The sequence below is a fragment of the Silurus meridionalis genome, chromosome 17, assembly GCF_014805685.1.
Source record: "Silurus meridionalis isolate SWU-2019-XX chromosome 17, ASM1480568v1, whole genome shotgun sequence".
NCBI classification, from domain to species: Eukaryota; Metazoa; Chordata; class Actinopteri; order Siluriformes; family Siluridae; genus Silurus; species Silurus meridionalis.
This window is the reverse complement of record NC_060900.1, coordinates 71,584-85,600: the sequence shown is the minus strand read 5'-3', so window position 1 is coordinate 85,600 and position 14,017 is coordinate 71,584. Positions and strand designations below refer to the sequence as shown.

General features: G+C 41.9%; 1 protein-coding gene across 2 annotated transcripts in view; it reads left to right on the top strand.

Annotated features, from left to right (window-relative positions):
- Nucleotides 1-3,429: 3,429 nt before the first annotated feature.
- Nucleotides 3,430-14,017, top strand: part of hmcn2 (hemicentin 2) — a 55,538-nt gene continuing 44,950 nt past the window's right edge. For both annotated transcript variants that reach the window (XR_006928387.1, XM_046872325.1), the window contains exons 1-4: nt 3,430-3,816; nt 10,269-10,339; nt 10,815-10,973; nt 11,096-11,218. Coding sequence is in view for 1 of the 2 variants with exons in the window: in XM_046872325.1 (XP_046728281.1) it covers nt 3,579-3,816; nt 10,269-10,339; nt 10,815-10,973; nt 11,096-11,218 (591 nt within the window). In the remaining variant the exon portion in view is untranslated. The remainder of the gene's footprint in view (nt 3,817-10,268; nt 10,340-10,814; nt 10,974-11,095; nt 11,219-14,017) is intronic.

The following is a 14,017-nucleotide window of genomic DNA, read 5'->3' as shown; positions in this document are numbered from 1 at the left end:
AAAAGGAATTAATAAAAGAACATGAAAAAATGCCTTATATCACTGTTACGAAAACATTTATTTATTGTAACATGTGAAGAGCATTCTTTTGTAAAATGTAAAAAAATTGTAAACTAATATACACACACTCACCGACGCTACAGGTCCCTCAGAGCCGCACAAACAGACAGAAGAATAGCGTTCCTCCTGTAGCTGTTACTGCACTGAACAGCTGATTCAATACTGCGTTGTCACTTTCTGTGTATTTTGCACTGTTTATACACTACACATTTCTTTTCTTTTTTCTTTTTATGCACCATCCATATCTCACATTTGCACTACTGTACATTTCACCCATATTTATACTGTATCACACTTACATTCATACATGTACATGACTATCATTCCATTTGAGTATATTATATTCTGGCATGTCTGTTTATGCATAGTCTTTACACAGTATATTGTATAATACTATATTTACCATATATTATTACCAGTGTTGTGCTAGTTACTAAAAAATAGTAACTAGTTACAGTTACTCGTTACTTCATTCAAAAAGTAACTCAATTACTTTGTTGATTATTTTCACCATAAAGTAATGCGTTACTGTTAAAAGTAACTTTTTAGTTCCTTTTTTAAAGAACCTTCTTTAATGTTCCCATTAATGACCTTTTATGTGTTATGGTTTATACAAACACAAAACTGACTTAAACACAAAGTCATTTTTAAACACTATTTTATTAAAGTCAGCACAAACTGCACAAACTGAATATATCACAAGGATTTCTGAAATAAATACAAAACAAGCTGAATAATAGATTCACAATCAAACACTAAAGTGGCTTCTGCATCATAAAAGCTGTTGTGTTGAGCTCTTAAACATGTTCCTTTCACAGCTGAAGTATGAAAACTATCAACAATGTAGAACACCGAGTTAGCGCATAGCTTCTAGCTTTGTCCAGGCATGGAGTTTCTGGAGGTGCTGCTATTGCAGTAGATACGAGCTTCGAACCAGAAAGACACAGCTTACATTTGACTAAAAAGTTTTTGTATTTATACTCAACTAAAGTGAAATAATGAGCATATTTCCAATTTGAGAAACTCGTCTTGCTCTCGCCTCGACTCGCCATTACTGCCGCACAGACCTGAATAAACGGAGACACACCCACAGTGCGTCTTCTTCCTGTTTACAGTGGTTCATTCACCAAACCTACAATGCGTCTCTGCTGTAAACAGGTCAGACTGTAGTCTACACTTCAGCCAAAATTAATTCATTTAAACAAGTAACGGGTAACGAACCATACGCTAACGGAGTTACTTTATTTGAAAAAGTAACACGTTACAGTATTAGTTACTGTCAAAAGTAACTTCGTTACAGTAACGCGTTACTGCCCAACACTGCATTATTACCTTGATGAACGAGACAAATCCGAGAGAGAGAAGGCTGGATGATGTGGAGATGGTGAAGCAGGAAGTGGATAGGATTAGTAAGGAGGAAGTAAAAGCAGCTATTAACAGGATGAAGAATGGAAAGTCGGTTGGACCAGATGACATACCAGTAGAAGCATGGAGATGTTTAGAAGAGATCCAGTGGAGTTTTTAACCAGATTGTTTAACAAGATTCTGGAAGGTGAGAACATGCCTGAGGAATGGAGAAGGAGTGTGCTGGTACTGATCTTTAAGAATAAGGGAGATGTGCAGACCTGCAGTAACTACAGGGGAATTAAGTTGATCAGTCACACCATGACGTTATGGGAAAGAGTAGTGGAAGCCAGGCTGAGAGAAGAGGTGACCATCTGTGAGCAGCAGTATGGTTTCATGCTGAGGAGGAGCACCACATATGCATTATTTGCTTTGAGGATATTGATAGAGAAGGATGTTTGTGGATTTAGAGAAAGTGTACGACAGGGTGGAGAGAGGAGTTGTGGTATTGTATGAGGAAGTCTGGTGTGTCAGAGAAGTATGTGAGGGTGGTGCAGGACATGTATGAGGACCGTGTGACAGCAGTAAAGTGTGCAGTAGGAACGACAGACTGGTTCAAGGTGGAGGTTGGACTGCAACAAGGATCGGCTCTGAGCCCTTTCCTGTTTGCAGTGGTGATGGACAGGTTGATGGACGAGGTCAGACAGGAGTTTTCGTGGACTATGATGTTTGCGGATGATATTGTTATTTGTGGCGAAAGTAGGGAGCCTGGAAAGGTGGCGGTACGTGCTGGAAAAAAGGAGAATGAAAGAGCTGAGCTAAAGATGCTGAGATTTTCGTTGGGAGTGACGAAATGAGTTCATTATAGGGACAGCGCATGTAGGACGTTTTGGAGACAAGGTGAGGGAGGCGAGATTGAGATGGTTTGGACATGTGCAGAGGAGGGACATGAGGGTATATCAGTAGGAGAATGCTGAGGATGGAGACACCAGCAAGGAGGAAAAGAGGAAGACCAAGGAGGAGGTTTATGGATGTGGTGAGGGAAGACATGCAGGTTGGTGTGAAAGAGGCAGATGTAGAGGACAGAGGGGGATGGGGATGGATGATCTGCTGTGGCGCCCCCTAATGGGAGAAGCCGAAAGAAGAAGAAGAAGATACCATATACTAATACCTTCTGCACATTAATCACCCTCATCCCTGTATATATGGACCCCATTTCCTATTTATCTACTGTTATTAATTGTAAATAGGCCACTTACGCACTTCTGGTTAGATGCTGACTCCATTTCATTGGCTCTGATCATGTACCTTGTACAATGACAATAATGTTGAATCTAATGTAATTTATTGAAATGTAATGTAATGTTATCTAATGAAAGTGTGGCCCAAATGTGGAAAAAGATGATGAGCATGCCCTTGGTGGAACAGGAAAATTATAGTTATAATAAATCAGTACTTTGGATGATTAAGTACATTTGAAGGCAAAAACGTTTGTATTTTTACTGAAAAGTTTTAAGGGACACTTTTACTTTTTCTGCACTAATATTTTAGGGTGTCTCCACTTTTACTGAAATAAATGCTTAGTGTTCTTCATCCACCACTGTCCTACACAACCATGTCTCTGTGTCTATTGCCATAACAATACAAACACATTTTAAAAAGTGATTTTTTAGAAAACAGATTGGAGGTGACCCACATTGAAAAGCGCAATAGAAATAAACTTCACTTGACCTGACACACAGGTTACACACTTGTGGAGATGACAAGAGGAACAGTCCGTCATCTCCACAAGTGTGTAACCTGTGTGTTAGGTCAAGTAAAGTTTATTTCTTTTGCGCTTTTCACAACAGACATTGTCTCAAAGCAGCTTTAGAGAATGAATGATGTGTGTGTATCTCTGATGAGCACCATGGAGACTGTGGTGAAGGAAAAAGATGTGTGTGTGTGTGTGTGTGTGTGAGAGAGAGAGAGAGAGAGAGAGAGAGAGAGAGAGCTGTGGGGTCAGGTTACACACACACACACACACACACACACACACACGAGTCGGTACTGAATGCACTTCTCTCCAACAGTAAGGCCGATTTTTCGGATCTCCCTCGCGGTCTCGCGCTCGGTGTTGTTAAAGGTGTTTGGTGTGTATTGAAGGTCCGGTTCGGACTGGAAGTGAAGTTCTGATGGAGTTCTGGTTCGGGGTTTTAGCGCTGGCCTTGGCTGTGTTTCACACTCGCGCGCAGTTAAACTCGGAGCACGAGATCAGCGGTTCTTCTCTCGCCTTCGTCTTTGACGTCACGGGCTCCATGTATGACGACCTGCAGCAGGTGATGGACGGAGCCTCGCGCATCCTGCAGCGCGCGCTGAGCCTCACCGACACGCCCATTCGCAACTTTGTGCTCGTGCCGTTTCACGACCCAGGTAAGGAACTCAACTGATCTGAACACCTTCAAGGTTCCGACTGAGAGAGTGACTCTGAGGAACAATGGTCAGGGACACAGTGAGGCAGTAACACACCACATGGACAAAAGTTTGTCCACCCCTGACCATCCAACTGCATGTGGGTCACCTCCAATCTGTTTTCTAAAAAATCACTTTTTAAAATGTGTTTGTATTGTTATGGCAATAGACACAGAGACATGGTTGTGTAGGACAGTGGTGGATGAAGAACACTAAGCATTTATTTCAGTAAAAGTGGAGACACCCTAAAATATTAGTGCAGAAAAAGTGTCCCTTAAAACTTTACAGTAAAAATACAAACATTTTTGCCTTCAGATGTACTTAAGTATCCAAAGTACTGATTTATTATAACTATAATTTTCCTGTTGTCATTTTTATCACAAGATTTTTTACTTAATCACCTCAGTTTATGTGAAAAGATTCGAATGTGACTCTCAGCACACTGATTTTTAATAGAATGATATTAATGACTCAAACACTGATTGATTTCTATTATAATTATTATTGCATATAAAACCTTTAAATAAAAACGTGTAATTAAGGTCACGTGTGTTGTGATGAGTTCATCATTTATTCCTCCCTCAGAAATGTTCTGCTTGATGTTGAACTGATGCTGAACTGTATGTTGGTGATCAGTAGATACACCAAGCGCCAATCAGAAAACGTGTAAAACAGAGTGTGAACTCGATCCTGATTGGTGACTCGCTGCATGTTTCACCAGTTACGTTTTTATCCTCGTAAATAAAAAGAAACGACTGATTTTACTAAATGTAGTTGAGTAAAAAGTGAGAGATTTGACTTTGAAATGTAAGTTCAATTAAAAGTAAAATGGAAATAGTTCAGTAAAATACAAATAAGCAAAAAAGCTACTTAAGTACAGTAAGTACAGAAAGTACAGAAACTGGAAGAACTCAAGTTTCCTGTACAGAGCCCTGATCCCCTCAACTGAAACATCAAGTAAACCCAGACCAACATCAGTGTCTGATTGCACTAATGCAGAATCTAGTGGAAAGCCTTCCCACAACGGTGAAGAATATTTTAACATTGAAGAGAAAAAAATCTGAAATTAGGTCAGGGGTACCCATACTTTTGGTCAAATAGTAAGTTTGGGTTGGTTGAAATGTATTTTTATGGTCGGAGTGAAAGTACAGAGAAATGCAGTAATGTGATTTACTGAACAAAAGTTTTAACAATTAAGGTTTTTTCACTCATTCAAGTTTACACACAGCTGTAGAGAAGCTAATCTGCTAATGCTAACACAGACTCCAAGAGGGCAGATGAGAAGCACATGGTAAATAATTACACTACCATCATTACCCCTACCCCCACCCCAAGAAATATTGCCCTCCTCTCCACACTTACAAAGTGGTATCAACCTCAAGGATGTAGCTGTGTGTGTGTGTGTGTGTGTGTGTGTGTGTGTGTTATGGGGGAGCCGACAGTGTGTATGTGTGTGTGTGTGTGTGTGTGTGTGTGTGTGTGTGTGTGTGTTGTGGGGGTGCCAGTACTTCCTGTCGTATTTAATGTGTTTATACCCTGCAGACACTTCACCATAAAACATCAAGAGACAGAGACAGACGGGTGAAACAGGACAAATTGTGTGTATGTGTGTGTGGTGGGGGAGGTGTAAACAAACACACACATGCACCATACACAGCACACACACACACCAAACACACACCACACACATAAGCTGATTAAAAGGATATTTTGTGATGATGTTTCTCCCTGGAACAGTCTGTTGTCCCCTCATGCTTCAAACAGTCCACCATTGTTCCTGTCCCGAAGAAGCCTCAGCCGCCTGCCCCAATGACTACCGTCCTGTAGTCCTGACCTCAGTAGTGATCAAGTGCTTTTAATGACTGGTCAGAGACTTCATCACATCTTCATTACCAGACACACTGGTCTACTAATGAAACCATCGCATAACTTCTCTGCACAATGAGGAGCCACCTGGACTGCAGAAAAGGGAATTATGTGAAAATGCTGTTTGTTGACTACAATTCAGCCTTTAATAAATATAATTTCCTCCACGCTCACCTCTTATTTGGAGGTCCTGGGACTCCCACCCCTGGGACTCCCACCCTAACCCTAACCCTAACCCTAACCCTAACCCTAACGCTTTTCACAACAGAAATTGTCTCATAGCAGCTTTACAGAATTTTGTCATTTTCAGGTTGAAATGATGGAGCTTGTGTGGACTGGTTTTTGGGCCGATGAGCAAAATCTCTGTCTTATTAGAATTTAATAATAGAAACTTATGAGTCAGCCAGTCTTTTAATTCTTTAACACACTCAGTTAACCTGGTCAATTGCGTTTATTGTCTGGTTTCGATGAGATATATAGCTGGGTCATCAGCATAACAGTGGAAGCTAATACAACGCCTTCTAATAATATTTCCCAAGGAACGCATGTATATTGTGAAAAGCAGGGGTCCTAGAACTGAGCCTTGTGGCACCCCATCATTTACTAGCATTAGCCTGGATAGCTCTCCATTTAAATCTAGGGTTAGGGTTAGACAGGTAGGATTTAAACCAGCTTAATGCCTGTCCCTGAATGCTTATGTAATTCTGTAAGTGGTCCAGGAGAAGATCATATAGTCTATAGTGTCGAATGCAGCACTAAGATCTAGTAAAACAAACAAAGAGATCTGAGGTCTGAAGCTAGGTCATTAGTGATTTTAACTTGAGCAGTTTCTGTGCTATGATGGGACCTGAAACCTGACTGAAATGCTTCAAAGATGTTGTTCTCTTGTAAGTAGGAACAGAACTGGGCAGACACAATCTTTTCTAAAATCTTTAGGGGTTTAGGGACGTGACCTAAAGAGAGTGAGGAGTTAATAATATGGAGAAGAGGCTCACCAGCTGTATGTAACACTTCCTTCAGTAGATTAGTTGGAATGGGATCTAACTGACATGTTGATTTAGCTTTGGTAATAACATTATACAGCTCTTCCTGTTCTATACATGTAAAACAGTGTAGTTGTGGAGTTTTAGGTGAGATTGGATCAGAAGATGCTGTTTGAGATTGGATCAGGAGATGCTGTTAGAGGTTGGACCGCCACAATTGTGTTTCTAATACTTTTTTATTTTTCTAACCCAAGTCCTCACTACTTAACTGTGATGGAACACATTTTCAGATCCCTGATTTGTTGTTAATTTAGCTACTTTACCGAAAAGGAACCTGGGATTGTTTTGGTTGTTTTCTATGAGTTTGCTCAGGTGTTCAGCTCTAGCAGCGTTTAGCGCCTGTCTGTAGCTAAGCATACTGTCTTTATACCCAATTCTAAATACCTCCAATTTAGTTTTCCTCCATTTTTTTTCCAGATTACGGGCTATTCTCTTGAACTTTTGAACTTTTTTCTGTTTGTTTATCTTGCATTTTCCAGCTTCAACTGCAATAAGATTATTTCTGGATCTTGTGTATGTATTTATTGATTTTACTACACAAGGTATAGACTCTGTTTATATTCACTCCCGGGTAAAGTTTTTACAGTTCTCTTTGCACAGTACTGTATATTCAGAGTATACAGTAGGTTTACTAGTCTTGTCTTGTGTTGTCCGTCTGCACTGTCTGTCTGTACTGTTTTTCGTCTGCACTGTTTGCACCAGGTTGCACTCGATGCACTTTATGTAGCTTGTATTGTGTTGTAGCTTTATGTTGTTGTTTAGTGTAGCACCAGGTGTCAGCAAGACTAAGGAGTGAACTTCAGCACGAAGCAGGAGTGGTCATACCAAACGCTAAACATCAAAGGGACATCAGTGGAGAAAGTGGACAGTTTCTGGTACCTTGGTGTTCACGTCACACAGGACCTGTATTGGTCCTGTCACATCAATACCCTGGTGAAGAAACCTGGCAATATCTGCAACATCTGTGATGCCTAAGAAACTTTAAACTAGCCTCTCAGGTGCTAAAGTCTTTCTACACCTGCACCACCCGCACCGAGTGCCATGACCTGCAGAACATCTACAGCACCTGGTGCCCGGACAAGGGCCAGAAAAATTGTGAAGGACCTCAGCCCAACAATGGACTCTTTTCTCTGTTATGCTCAGGGAAGTGCTTCCGCTCCTTAAAAGCAAACACAGCAAAAATGAGGAGGAGCTTCTTCCCGCAGGTTATTCAGAGTTTAAACCAGAAAACACCCAGGATCTAGTACTAGACCTTCCTCTCTGTCTCACTTCCTTCGCTGCACAACTATTATTTACTATTATTTACAATTATTCACTATTATTTGCATTACTTGCACTAGTGCAACTTTAACTCCGGACCCAGCCACTCTAACTCTGGACTGGACTAGCACAGCATCAATTTATTACTTTTTACAATTTTATATCAGCCAATGGACAATTTAATGAAAATCACAGTCAAAAAAGCATTTCCTTTTCAGGAACTCGCACTGCGCCAACATTGCTTTGAGAACTTTTCTGTGTTTTTGTCATAGAATCACATGTGTAATCAGTCCATTGGAAAGCACAGCATCACCGGCGGGATACAACACGACCAGGAAGCTATGCTCTGCGAGCATGAGGTCAAGGAGCTAATGGAGGTTGTGATCTAGATTTAACTTGGCTGGCTGTTGAGCAGAAAGTTCCCCCATCCAGTAAGCTTTATGAGTACTTTCTGCGACCTGCATCACAGCCTCCGAGTCCAGGTCCTGTACTAAGCCATTTTCAGCCTGCCTCTTTAGTTCTAAGTTTTCGTTATACGCTAACATAGTGAGACTGAATGAGTGTTGAAATGGGTCGGTGCCCCGGGTTAAAGGGATGCTGGCTAGCTATCTTTCCCTGGGTGTCTCTTCATCTCTAAAGACTCTGACACTGCCCACCAAGCTCCTTCGAAGTACATCGGCGCTGGTGGGTCAAAGCATACGCCTTAGCAGGTCAAGCCACTGCATGCCTGCAGACCATGGCGGTCTTGCACCTTAATATACGGTGCCTGCCATGCCCAGGCACCCCAGCGACCTGGTCTGTTAACCCTGACAAGGCCAGTGCTTCAGGGCACAGTCAGCTCCAGTGAGCACCCTCCTTATTTTCCGTCCGGTGTTGACCCGGAGGATTCACTGCACCAGTGTGTGGCTCCGGCTCTAGGTGTACCAGAGGTCAGTCTCCAGAGACTGATACCCTTAAGAGACTACCTGGCAGCCTGGGAAGCTCTGCTAGATGTGTCTCGATGGGTCCTGCATACTGTAGACAGAGGCTATATGATTTAGTTCCGGTCTCGTCCGCCCAAGTTTGATGGGGTGTGTCCTATTCTAGATCTACGTCAGTTGAACCGCTAACTACTGAGGCTTAGGTTCAAGATGCTGACAGGTCGTATATCAAATCAGATCTGAGGACTGGCTTGGCACGATAGATCTGAAGAATGCATTTTCCATGTATCCATCCTTGATTCTCACAGAAAGTTCCTGAGGTTCACTTTCGGGGCCGAAGTTACCAAAATCATGTCCTTCCGTTTGCTCTTGCACTCTCATCCTTCACGAAGTGTGTGGATGTGGCCCTGGTCCCTCTGAGACTTCAGGGCATCCGCATCTTAAACTATATCAACGATTGGTTGATTTTATTTCAATCAGAGCACCCGGCATCGAGATGTGGTTTTCGCTCACATTAAAGAACAGGGGTTACGGCTGAATGCCAGAATGCCCAATGTCTTAGGGAAGGGCAACATCTGCAGTGGCACATCAATTGCCTTGAGATGCTAGCCATGCTTCTAGCTTTGAAGCATTTTCTTTTGGACCTCAGTGGTCACCATGTATTGGTCCGTTTGGACAACACTTTGGTGGTCTCTTACATCAACCACCAGGGGGGTCTGTGCTCGTGCTCAGGATGAATCTTCTCACTCATGCAGGGGGCACGATAGTTCACCCACATCCAGAGCTGTGGAGACTGTGGCTGTGGCCCCTGAGGGGGTACAGCTCCGAGCTTCCAGCCTCTCCACTGAATTAGCTAAAACAAGGCAGGGACTGGTCAGTCTGGTGGTATTGGATACTCATTACCAAAGCATTGTTGACACAGCTCAAATTCCTGAAAGGAAATGTCTCCAGGTTATGTATGTAACCATGGTTCCCTGAGGGAATGAGACCCTGTGTCTCCAGGAAACACCGACAGCATCCCTGCAGCACTTCCTTTCCTTCTGAAGCTAGCGCCGGTTTTACTCTATGTGCTTTTATAGCTTCCTGGTTATGGCATTAATGACAGTGATGTCAAGACCAGGAAGCTAACCCATTTTATTATATTTTATTCATTTCATTCCATTGGCAGAATCGTTCCCAAATCTTTGTTGACACAGCGTCTCGTTCCTTCAGGGAACCATGGTTACATAGGTAACCTGACGACATTCTTTACATGTCATACTCTGTATGAATGTGTATGTGACAAATAACATTTTATTTAGGATTTATATTATATGTGTTTTAGATATCGGCCCTGTTTCCATCACCAGCGATGCCACACAGTTTCAACATGACCTGCAGGAGCTTTTTGTCCAGGTTAGTCCACTTTCAATAACAACTGTGTGTGTGTGTCTCTGTGTGTGTGTGTGTGTGTGTGTATATATATATATATATATATATATATATATATATATATATATATATATATATATATATATATAAATGTCTCTGTGTGTATATATATATATATATATATAAATGTCTGTGTGTGTATATATATATATATATATATATATATATATATATATATATATATATATATATATATATATATACACACACAGAGACACATATATATATATATATATATATATATATATATATATATATATATATATATATTTTACTGCTTATGTGCAAAAATTAATTCTCTCTCTCTCTCTCTCTCTCTCTCTCTCTCTCTCTCTCTCTCTCTCTCTCTCTCTCTCTCTATATATATATATATATATATATATATATATATATATATATATATATATATATACTGTATGTGTGTGTGTGTGTTTCTCAGGGGGGAGGTGACTGTCCAGAGATGAGTGTTGGAGCGATCCACTCCGCTCTGGAAGCTTCTCTGCCTGGATCATTTATTTACGTTTTCACAGATGCTCGAGCGAAAGATTACAAACGTAAACAGGAAGTCCTGCAGCTGGTGCAGCTCCGACAGTCTCAGGTAAAAGTACAGCATCATGGGATAAACCATAAACACCTGGAAAGACATGATAAACATACACTTCTCGCAATGCACTATGGGTAATACACACACTCACTGTGTCTGTGTGTATGTGTGTGTAGGTTGTGTTCGTGTTAACAGGGGATTGTGGTGATCGCTCTCAACCTGGTTACAGAGTGTATGAGGAAATCGCAGCCACAAGCTCCGGACAAATTTTTCACTTGGACAAACAGCAAGTTAATGAGGTAAGCACACACACAAACACACACAAACAAAAACACAAACACACACATGTTTTGTTTTGATCAGAAAATGTGTTTGAATTTTTGGGTTGGTGAATCAGTTGGCTTTGATATGTTCAATAAATTTTAAACTGTTTTCGAGCCCTTGGCCGAAGTGGCCCTTAGGTACCTGTCTGTAAAGGCCACTTTTCTTCTGGCAATATCCTCCCTGAAGAGGGAGGGGGACCTACAAGCTCTTTCCGTGACCCCATCTTTCCTGATGTTTGCCCCTATCATGGCCAGTGCCTTTCTCTACCCTAAACCTGGGTATGTACCTATGGTGCCTGTGGCTCCCCCACGACCCATCGTGCTGCATTCTACCCTCCTCCTTTCCTAGCAGCCAACCAGCAGAAGCAAAATCGACTGTGTCTAGTGCGAGCACTGAACATGTATCTCCACAGGACGAGTCCATAGAGAAAGTCGGAGCAGCTATTTGTCTGCTATGGCCCTCATAGGAAAGGCTTTCCTGCCAATAAGCAGACTCTCAGAAGGTGGATGCCATTTCCTCATTTTATGAGTCCCCTGGTCTTCCCACTTCCTTCGGAGTTAAGGCTCATTCTACCCGGAGTATGGCAGCCTCTACGGCCTGGTCTGCTGGAGTATCTCTCCCGGACATCTGCAACGCTGCAGGCTCCTGCGTTCTGGTTGTGCTCAGACACACTAGGCAGGGACTGGTCAGTGTGGCATGATTAGACAATCGTTCCCAAAGCGTTGTGACACAGCTCGAGTTCCCAAAGGGTATCGTCTCCAGGTTACCTATGTAACCGTAGTTCCCTGAGGGAACGTACTCCCTACATTCCTGCGGCGCTTACCTTCTCTTTTTTAGAAGCTAGCGCTGTTACATTGCTCACGCATTTTGTAGCTTCCTGGTTCGTGACGTTGCCCCGCCGGTGACGTCACGACTTGCCGTTGGCCGGATTTCACACATGATTCAGAGCGTGAGCAATGCAGAGGCATACCCAAAGTGTTGTGATGCAGCTTTTTGTTCCCTCAGGGAACTAGGGTTACATACGTAACCTAGAGACGTTCCAGCTGTTAGTAACTCTCAAAAGTAAAGACATAAATAACAATGTACATTCAGCTTGGTCTATACAAGACAAAAAAAAGGGAGGAGCTGAAAGATGTTGTGTCCAGGATGCGAAGGGTCAGCAGTGATTTTTCCTGCCCGGTTTCTGGTTCTTTTATGTTACTGGTCCTGGAGAGTGGGCAGGGTAACCCACCAATGATTTTTTCTGCTGTTTTAACTGTGTGTTGCAGTCTGTTACTGTCCTGTTTTGTTGCTGCTCCAAACCAGATGGTGATTGATGAGCACAGGACAGATTCAATTCAACTGCTCCTGTGGCAGACCGTATTTCCTTAATGGCATAGAAAGTACATCCTCTGCTGGGCCTTTTTGAGAATGGAGTTTATGTTGGACTCACATTTCAGGTCTTGGAAAATGGTAGTGCCCAGAAACTTCAAGGTCTCCATAGATGACACAGGCTGTTGAATATTATAAGGGGGAGTAGTGTTGAGGGATATTTTCTAAACTCAACTATCATCTCCACAGTTTATTGTTCTTAGCTCTATATCTAGCCATAATCCTAACCCTAATACTGACCCGAACTCTAACCCTAGCCCTAATCCTAACCCTAACTCTAACCCTAGCCCTAATTCTAACCCTCCTGTAAATCTAACCCTACTTGTGACCCTAACCCTAACTCCTAATTCTAAACACCCCAATTTTAACCCTAATTCTAACTCTAACCCTAATCCTAACCATTATTCTAACCCTAACTTCTAATTCTAAACCTCCAAATCCTGACCCTAACCCTAAAACTTACCCTAAGCCTAACACTAACTCTAGCCCTAAACCTAACCCTAACTCTAACCCTAATCCTAACCCTAACCCCTAATCTTAACTCTAATCTTGAAATTAACTCTAACCCTAATCCCAAACTGTAACCCTAAACCCCCCTAATCCTAACCCTAATCCTGATCCTAACCCAAGCACTGGCCAGTGCATCTCCTTTGGCCTGCAGTCTACCGTAATTTCTGGACTATAAAGCGCACTCATATAATTTGACAAATATTTTTATTTTTAACATAAATAAGCATAAATAAGGTGTCTACACTAAACCTTATGAACTTTACACAGGCTTTAACGAAAGACACTAAATGCAATATGTTGCGCTTCCTTTAGGAGCATAGCAGTATTTTGGGAATAGCCTGCCACTGCATTCCCCGGTATTACTGCATGTGTGTTCAAGACTGAGGATTATGTCCTTTTTATTTTCTGATGCTCATTTCTAAGTTTCTTTGACTAACCCATAACGCTGTTGCCAAGAAAAATAAAAAAGCACGAGTTTTGGAAACCTGTCTGTGCTTATATGATTTCTGTTGCAACTTGATTTACCGAGATCCCCCTTAACCCAGACTCAATGCGTTACAATGGCTTGTTTCGAAACAGTAGCCGACCAAGTAAGTCATTGTTTACTGTCTTCCTCCTTCCTTTCACAACTACAGTGGTACCTTGACCTACGAGTGCATTAATGTACGTGTTTTCCGAGGTACGATCGGTCACTCAGTTTTTTTTTTTGCTTTGTTACCCTAGCAAAAAATTGAGGTACGAGCTCGAGACACCAATCGAAGCGATGCCAGAAAGCGAAGATTGTGACGAAAATTAAGATAAGCAAAGAAGAAAAAGTAAAAATTTTAAAGTTTAGGGATTCGTAGTGTACAGGAGTGATAGTAAAAAACGAGTTTTCCCTCCGCCTCCGCTTA